We start from the raw sequence: 9,748 nt of genomic DNA, 5'->3' as shown, positions 1-9,748 counted from the left end.
TTGTTTGGTGAAGAAATTTTCAAAATCTCTTTTCGCAGTCAAAAATTAGATCAAAAAGAAAATAGGGAGCTTTTTTTGGACCACCCTGTATCAAATATACACAAATAAAGTTGTGAAAGAAACAACTGAAAGTCAGCAGAGATTTACTTCCGAGATTTAAAAATCTCTTAGCAGAGCAAAGGAGAGAAAATATATATATATTTGTGGGTTGTTTTTTATGGCAATCCGAATGGTGCAAATGTCCCTTCTAGCTCTTGATGTCTAAATAACGCATTATTTAGCTAAATAACGCGTTATTTAGCTAAACAATGCTTTATTTAACTATATCATGCATTATTTAGCTAAATAATGCATTGTTTAACTTAAACAATGCATTATTTACAGATACAGAAAAAAGAGAGCACAAAGCACTAAACAATGCATTGTTTAGCATAAATAATAGATTGTGTCTGTAAATAACTCATTATTTATAAATAATTACGCGTTTTCTCTAAACAATATATTATATGTAAATAAAGTGTTATTTAGATAAATAAAATATTATTTAAATAAATAAAATATTATTTAGATAAATAAAATATTATTTGGATAAACAAAATATTGTATGTAAATAAAATATTATTTAGATAAATAAAATATTATTTAGATAAATAAAATATTATTTAGATAAATAATTTATTATTTACTGTTTTTGCTTTGAAATAGTATTATTACGCTAAATAATGCTTTATATAGCTATATAATAGGTTTCCGCTATATAATTCATGATTTGGTAAATAATACATTATATACCGTAAATAAAATATTATTTACCGTAAACAATATTCATTGTTTAGCGCAGTGCATCGAAGCCGATATTTCTCTTGTTGTTTTTTACCACGTGTTTCCGTGGATCCACGAGAGCTCTGTTGATTCTCAAACTGACCAATCAGACAACTAGCATCTGTCTCGGCGTACTAAAGCTACATCCGCTTCGCTTCCGACCATCTTCTTGTCAGGTGGCTAACTTCAACTGATGGTACAACAGCAGCAATTTAGTTCGCAGTCGTTCATTCTCCATGTCCAGATGTAAAAGATGTTCCCCCATAAAACTTTAAAATACGAACCCTTTGCAGTGCCAGTTCCTGGACAACCGTTGTAGTTAGAGTTCTGATCAATTCAGGGGGAACGTTCCCTTGTGCTTGTGTAGCCATCTTGATTACATTTGGATTGGATTGGATTGGATTGGATTGGATAAGATTTACAGTCCAGTGAGGTTACCCTCATGGAAATTCGGGCTGCTTTCTCCCCGGGGAAAGCGAGCTGCCATACACACGGCGCTACCCATATTTTTTTTTTCCTGCATGCGTGTATTCATGTTTCCTGAGACTTAATGCCGTGTGAGATGGAATTTTTTTTTTAACTTTATTCCAAGTCCCACGGGTATTTGACGGACATTTTTATCTATGCCTATACAATTTTGCCAGGAAAGACCCTTTTGTCAATCGTGGGATCTTTAACGTGCACACCCCAATGTAGTGTACACGAAGGGACCTCGGTTTTTCGTCTCATCCGAAAGACTAGCACTTGAACCCACCATCTAGGTTAGGAAAGGGGGGAGAAAATTGCGGCCTGACCCAGGCCTGAACACGCAACCTCTCGCTTCCGAGCGCAAGTGCGTTACCACTCGGCCACCCAGTCCCTTGGCGGAACCGGATGTGGAGTACCGGATACTGGGTTTGCCAAGACAGTAGAGAATCAACAGCGCTCTCTCGGATCCACGGAAACACGTGGAAAAAAACAACAAGAGAAAAAACGGCTTCGCGATGCGCTAAACAATGAATTGTTTACGGTATATAATATTTTATTTACGGTATATAATGTATTATTTACCAAATCATGAATTATATAGCGGAAACCTATTATATAGCTATATAAAGCATTATTTAGCGTAATAATACTATTTCAAGGCAAAAACAGTAAATAATAAATTATTTATCTAAATAATAAATTATTTATCTAAATAATAAATTATTTATCTAAATAATATTTTATTTATCTAAATAATATTTTATTTAGATAAATAATATTTTATTTACATATAATATTCTATTTATCTAAATAATATTTTATTTATCTAAATAATATTTTATTTATCTAAATAATATTTTATTTATCTAAATAACACTTTATTTACATATAATATATTGTTTAGAGAAAACGCGTAATTATTTATAAATAATGAGTTATTTACAAACACAATCTCTTATTTATGCTAAACAATGCATTATTTAGTGCTTTGGGCTCTCTTTTTTCTGTATCTGTAAATAATGCATTGTTTAATTTAAACAATGCATTATTTAGCTAAATAATGCATGATATAGCTAAATAAAGCATTGTTTAGCTAAATAACGCGTTATTTAGCTAAATAATGTGTTATTTAGACATCAAGAGCTAAAAGGGACATTTGCACCATTCGGATTGCCATAGTTTTTGTTGTTGTTTTTATTGACACAGATCGTGTTCGATATGGAAATTAAGTTTCCTTGATTTGTGTTTCTCTTGTTTTGCTTTTGTTGATTTCTTATGGCAATCCGAATGGTGCAAATGTCCCTTTTAGCTCTTGATGTCTAAATAACACATTATTTAGCTAAATAACGCGTTATTTAGCTAAACAATGCTTTATTTAGCTATATCATGCATTATTTAGCTAAATAATGCATTGTTTAAATTAAACAATGCATTATTTACAGATACAGAAAAAAGATAGCCCAAAGCACTAAACAATGCATTGTTTAGCATAAATAAGAGATTGTGTTTGTAAATAACTCATTATTTATAAATAATTACGCGTTTTCTCTAAACAATATATTATATGTAAATAAAGTGTTATTTAGATAAATAAAATATTATTTAGATAAATAAAATATTATTTAGATAAATAAAATATTATTTAGATAAATAAAATATTATATGTAAATAAAATATTATTTATCTAAATAAAATATTATTTAGATAAATAAAATATTATTTAGATAAATAATTTATTATTTAGATAAATAATTTATTATTTAGATAAATAATTTATTATTTAGATAAATAATTTATTATTTACTGTTTTTGCCTTGAAATAGTATTATTACGCTAAATAATGCTTTATATAGCTATATAACAGGTTTCCGCTATATAATTCATGATTTGGTAAATAATACATTATATACCGTAAATAAAATATTATATACCGTAAACAATTCATTGTTTAGCGCATCGCGAAGCCGTTTTTTCTCTTGTTGTTTTTTTCCACGTGTTTCCGTGGATCCGAGAGAGCGCTGTTGATTCTCCACTGTCTTGGCAAACCCAGTATCCGGTACTCCACATCCGGTTCCGCCAAATGTAATCAAGATGGCTACACAGGCACAAGGGAATGTTCCCGCTGAATTGATCAGAACTCTAACTACAGCGGTTGTCCAGGAACTGGCACTGCAAAGGGTTCGTATTTTAAAGTTTTATGGGGGAACATCTTTTACATCTGGACATGGAGAATGAACGACTGCGAACTAAATTGCTGCTGTTGTACCATCAGTTGAAGTTAGCCACCTGACAAGAAGAGGAATTGCAGACAGACAAAAGGGACCGAGTTCACCTTTCGCGGTCTGTGCTGTTGCTTTTCGTCTGGTTAGGTCTTATTCTAATTCAAAAGCCAAACGACCTTAGTAAAAGGTCCTCAAACTGAAAGTGAAACTCGAACTTGAAGTGAAACTTAGGTAGGGTTAGAAGTTTAACTTCCAAAGTGGTTCCGTATCCACCATATGTGACACAGGTTGAATTAAATTTTTAAACCCGGGTGTTCAGAAAACATGGGGTTAGGATGAAGAGATAAACCTGCAACACAGATACTGCAAGCTTATCACTTATCAAGCCTATCGAATGTTGGTCTGTGTCGTGATGGAATGTTGGGAAAATAAATAATGCAACCCAACCCCCACTTAACAAAGAAAGGTCATGGTACGGTTTATTTGTTTATTCATTTTTATTATTTTGGGGGGTTGTGTGCAGGAAGTGGCTCCTCCTGTTGATGAAATTGAAGGTGCAACAGCAAGCAAACCACAAGGAAGACCCAAGAAGGACATCAACATGGACTATGTTTGTGAACTTCTATTTGAGTTGCACATGATGTGATGGCCGACCGAGGCTTTAATATCAGAGAGTTGCTCTTGCAAAAGAAAGCAACATTGAACATACCATCCTTCAGCAAGGGTCGTCCGCTGTCGAGCAAGGCTGTCCAGCGCTCTCGCAAAATAGCTTCTGTGAGGATACATGTTGAACGAGCAATAGGCAGAATGAAAACATTCAAGCAAATCTCTGGTATTATCCCCATGAAAATAAGATTTCTTCTCAATCAAATTGTCACCATCGTGTCAGTTTTGTGCAATTTGCAGGCGAGATTATGCTGATCTGTTCAGACTGTTGACATTTTGATTCTGGGACAGTTGTCAATGTACGAGATAATTATGAAGATTGTGGATGCAAAGTGTGCACATATATATATAATCTCAAATCAAATCGCTGCTTCACACTCAACATCGTATCTCGAGATTGATATTCCATGTTAATTACAGCTGTGTGTGGAGAGAGAGGGAGAGAGAGAGAGAGAGAGAGAGAGAGAGAGAGAGAGAGAGAGAGAGAGAGAGAGAGAGAGAGAGAGAGAGTTTCATATGTATATATTGAAAAACAAAATGAAGTTCTGTTTATTTTTTATTCACTGCTTAGTTGTGCTTACAATGAATAGTAATTTTAGTATATTTTTACAAATTTAGTGACATGGACCTAGAGGCATTGCATGCCTAGTCACGACTAAGGAAAGGCACAGCAATGCTGATCAGATTTATCATTTTGTGAACAATCGGCTCTGCTATGTGTTCCTTTGTCTGGACTGGTACCGTAGCGACACCCAAGCCAATGCAACTCTGTCCATTTTGGTTTTTTTGTTTCAAGATTTGTTCAGTTGACGTAATATGCTGATGAACATGCAGACTACAACAATAAAGTTTCACATTATACATATTTTCGTTTTGTTTTACTTTTAGTCTAATGTACAACTACCATTCACATAATGCTGACCTGTGTTCATCAATTGTCAACAATAACATTTTCTTTCGGGTTGCCATACCCGGCGCTTGAATGGGCTTTCTTTAATACTTTTTTTTTCGTAGCTGCTCGCCATTAGTAAACCCAGAATGTACAACTTGGTTAAGGCGGACAATTACGAAAGAAGATGAAGAAAGAACGCGCTTTCAAAGGCTAAACACGGCACAACAAAAAGCTGGCTACATTTACCAAAGTCTCTAAAACGCAACATATAATATATAAAGTATAATATGCATGGGGAAAATAAATCTTAATCCTTTGTCTTAGCCCTGCGCCACAATTCTCAGCATAAAGGGATGTCCACACTGAATCGAGTGAACATGTTGAAAATTGACAATTTTGTAGAGGTCAAGGTCAGAGTTCAAGGGGTGAGGTGACCACCCAAAACAGTTTCCCTGTAAACTCAAAATTGAAGTTTTGTTAAATATCGCAGGTAGCATGTCGCATAAAAACACGAGGAAAGTTGTAGTGTAAGAAAAAGCGGACAGGTAACAGTTAAAAGCTGGAATTGGAAATATCTGGAATATGTACAAGATGAATTTCAACACTTCAACAAAATTAAAAATAATAACAATAAATCATGCAAGGAATAATGGCGGTAAACTGCTATCAGCCCCAATTAGCATTCCGTGTGCAGGCCATTGCACAGTATAGTACTACTACTAGTAGTATTGGGACAATGAGACCAAAATTCTAGTTTTGATAAAAAAAATATCAATTCAAATTTAATATTAGTTTTCAAATTCATCAAAATGTACAGCTCTCTATAGTCGGCTAGAATTTAAGCAATGAGTAACAAACATCAAACTGCGTCTCTCTCTCGACAAACGGACAAAAATCATTGTTTTTAACCAAAGAACAAACTTGATGATGGCATTGAAGGTCATTGTCTAATTGGCACTGTGAAAAAATTACAGCAATACATGCACCCAGCTGTGGTAGAAACTGTGACCTAAAGTATTATTGTGCTTAGTTTGAAGCTGGTCTTGTTTCAACTTTTTAAGCAAGAAACAATTGACATTTTTTTACTTTTCAGTTTCTTTGACTTTGTGTGTCTACTGTGTCACTCCAAATAGATGTGGTTCAACCGAGACGTAATGCTCTAAATCAGCAATGTATCCAACATAGAGCATGGTACCAGCAGATGCAGGAGCATGAATCACAATACTTCTTGGCTGAGTAACCACTGTTATTGACAGTCCCAGTATTCGACTTGTGCCCTCCACAGCAAGTGCATCAGCGCTTGTTCCATTTTTACGGAGATCTGTTACATATTGATCAACAGATTTACCCACAATAAACAATCCAACAACAACTTGCTCGGCATGGCTCATGTTATCTAAATAGTCACAAACCAGCTTTCTAATGGAGCCTGCAGAGGAATTTCCCTGTCCAGTCCTAGTGAGCTGATTGCTTATTGCATGAAAAAAGCAATTTCCATCACTTGGTGTCTCCCCACGTAGTCTGAAATTCTGTGACTGAAGAAATGTAGCAAACTGTTGCATAGACGATTGAACATGGTCAATATGTTTTTGATGCGAAGCAATACTGGCAGAAATTGTCATGTCTATCACATTCACAGGGTTACAAAATGCCGAGTTGTCCATCACATTCACTCGGTCAGAGATTGTTGTGGAAGAAGATACTATTCTGTCAGACATTACATCCATTGGGACAGCGTCTACTGTGTCAGAAGAGACCATCTTTGTCCCAGTGGATGTGGTGTCTGACCTAGTTGTCTCTTCCGACTCAACAGTTTCAGTCTCAGTGGATGTGGTGTCTGTCTCTTCTGACTCAACAGTCTCTGTTCCAGTGGATGTCGTGTCTGATATAACGTGAGAAGACACAATTGTGTTGGACACTACATCCATTGCGACAGAGACTGGTGTGCGAGACAAAACATGTGCTTTCCATGTGTGGAAAAAAGTTGGGTAGAACTGCTTGAGTTTCATCCTTGATGCTTCCCACCATTCCTCATCAAAGTCGATGGGCACAACCTCAACACCTTTCCTTGTGTACACCACCAGCACACCTGACTTCAGTCCAGTTACAGCCATTTGACATTGAAGTTGACAGAAGTATGCATGGTCCCTTTTCACTCTATACTTGTCATTATCGAGAACACAAAAGTCAGACAATTTCATTGCCAGACGTGGGTGCATGTTCTGTTTTGAATACAGGCATTTAATTTCAACAACAAACTTCCCACAATGACTGCAATCAACGACTGCATCAGGGCTACCGGCTAAGAATGAATCCGTTTCGGACACAACTAACCCAGGAACACGAACAGAGCATTTTCTGTGTTTGTACCGATGAAGCTTAGTAAAGAGGGTCAGAGCTCTGTGCTCTTGCGTTCGCCCAAATTTCACTGCTGCTGGCAAATTGCCGTTGTCCAGACTAGATGGACTAACAAGTCGTTCTGCTGTATTTGCGTAGTTAGTCGAACTGAGAACTTTCTTTATAACAGATGCTGTAATGAGCCCACTTCTCATTGTAAACCAGTTCTCATTTTGGTGTTGGCCTGTTGTGTCTTCCTCTATTTGTTGTCTTTCGCAAGAGGAGTACAACAGACTGTCAAGAAATTTAGTACTGCAGTCACAGTCAGCACACTCACAGTGATGGTCTCTCAAGAATGTAGCCAGGCGAACCGATGGTGAGTCAGTTCTGAGAGGGGGTGGTGCTGGGGCAGATGGCGTCTGACGCGGCTCCCAAACATCCAAAAAGCATGAGGAGGGATGGAGCTCTTTCAGGCCTTCGAAAAAAGTAGACACCTGTGGTAGCTGTACTGTGCTAGGAATAGGCTTGTAGTTTTCCTCTGATGGCCGAAGCTCCTTTGGCCTGAAATAAACAAGACAGAAAACCAACCTTGTTGTGAATCTATGAAGACCACGTCGCTGAACCTCCATGTTTCAGAGTTATTTTGATCACACAAAGTGAACACACAGACACAAACATGCACAGTTTCCTCAAAATCTGTGAACAATTGGAATATAAAGTTTGGTTTTCTTCTTGAAAAGTATGTAATTAAATTCAATAGAGGCCTATCCCTGTTATGCAATTTCGTATGCATTAAAATTAGTCAATGTTTAGTAACTTCAGATTGAGGAATGAAAACCACATTCAATGCAATACTGTAATGGGTCTTTCTGTTCAATCATGCGTTCATCATTTCATGGTCAATTTCACTGTCACGTCACTGGAAGGACAAACACAGGGGAAGATAAGTCATGCATAAAATGTGTTTGTGTATAAATTATTCAGCACTTAGCATGTAAGAGTGAACTCAACATTTTTATGTCACGATTATCAATGTTGACATGAATATTTACCGATTCCATGAAAGGAAAAATTCTGCCCAAGTAAGCCTTTAAAGGGAGGGCAACTCTTTGCCGACTGCGAATTCCATTCGCAAACTATGGTCGCACTCGCAGCTCAGTTTGATACTAGCTTAACGGTGTATAACTTTTGTGTATGCAAAATCAAAAAGAAAAGTTTGAGAATGAAAATGTTTAATATTTTGGTTGTTACTTTACTCCATGAGGCATAATTGTGTAGATTTTACAGATATATTTTAAGAGGTCAAAATCAGGTTACACGCCTTTACTTTCTTTAGAGGACCAAGCCCACATGCTTTAGTCATTGCTAATAAACGTAGTCAACTAAAAACTACAAAGCAAATAATCTTCAGACTTATCTATTTGTGGCTGAAAAATAGCTCAGTCGACATAGCAATTTTTTTACCCAAATTATATAAAATGAATTTAGGAAATAATATTCTGACTTACTGAGCATCCTGTCCTATTGTCGCTTGGTTCTGGCATGTCTCCACATCAGTGATGAGCATGGCATTGTCGTCTATGTTGGAGCGACGAACCCATTGACAAGCTCCCGATGTCACGCTGACTTGTTTATCCTCCACAAAGTTGATGACTTCATATAGTGATGCCAAAATGTGACGACAGCATCCATCCATGCTGTCAACAAAACACACAGAAAAGCAACTTAAACAAAAATTACTCACAAAGAAAGATCAGGACCACACACTTTTTTTGTGCACATTTCATATCAGTGAGACATAAGCTTTCAAATGATACCAAAAAAGAAAACAAATTTGCCTAATGGTGGATTCACATTACCAGGGGCTAATGATCATTTATATCCCTGATCTTCTACAATGGATGGCCAGTGGGTCAACATCCCCTGCTCATCACCCCCCCCCCCCCCCCCCCCCCCCCCCCCGCCATCATCTGGATCTACCAATTAATGTGTTGTTATACCCTGGCCTTGCCATCCGAGCTTATTCATTATTACATTCAAGTATCAATAAATCATAGTCACACTTACCCTCCTTTACATGAACAAAAAGCCGAGAAAATTCTGCTTCTGTTGTCGGTCCCTACATCAGTGATGATAGCCCAGGTATAATAAAACGCCTTTCCACTCACTGGGTCTTTATCACGTGTTCTGGGCTTGACTGCTGCTTTGAGAGCGAAATATCCCTGAACGTTCGGTATCTGAACAGTTTCCACACGTGTCACGTAGCCGTCTTGCATGAGTGAAAATGCTTCTGAGCGGCGGTAGTCTCTAATAGAGGTCAGAGGTACGTTCTTTGACAGTA

General features: G+C 36.7%; 1 protein-coding gene across 1 annotated transcript in view; it reads right to left on the bottom strand.

The window, feature by feature from the left end:
- Window positions 1-6,182: 6,182 nt before the first annotated feature.
- Window positions 6,183-9,748, bottom strand: part of LOC138978117 (uncharacterized) — a 3,886-nt gene continuing 320 nt past the window's right edge. Inside the window, exons 1-5 of the mRNA XM_070350796.1 lie at window positions 9,475-9,748; window positions 8,916-9,104; window positions 7,441-7,968; window positions 6,677-7,137; window positions 6,183-6,391 (exon numbers count right to left, since the gene is read on the bottom strand). The exon at window positions 9,475-9,748 is cut by the window's right edge and continues 320 nt beyond it. Of these exons, the coding sequence (XP_070206897.1) occupies window positions 6,183-6,391; window positions 6,677-7,137; window positions 7,441-7,968; window positions 8,916-9,104; window positions 9,475-9,748 (1,661 nt within the window). The remainder of the gene's footprint in view (window positions 6,392-6,676; window positions 7,138-7,440; window positions 7,969-8,915; window positions 9,105-9,474) is intronic.

The sequence above is a fragment of the Littorina saxatilis genome, linkage group LG1 (assembly GCF_037325665.1).
Source record: "Littorina saxatilis isolate snail1 linkage group LG1, US_GU_Lsax_2.0, whole genome shotgun sequence".
In the NCBI taxonomy this organism is placed as follows: Eukaryota; Metazoa; Mollusca; class Gastropoda; order Littorinimorpha; family Littorinidae; genus Littorina; species Littorina saxatilis.
Note: the sequence above shows the minus strand (reverse complement) of the source record. Positions and strands in the feature narration are given on the sequence as shown.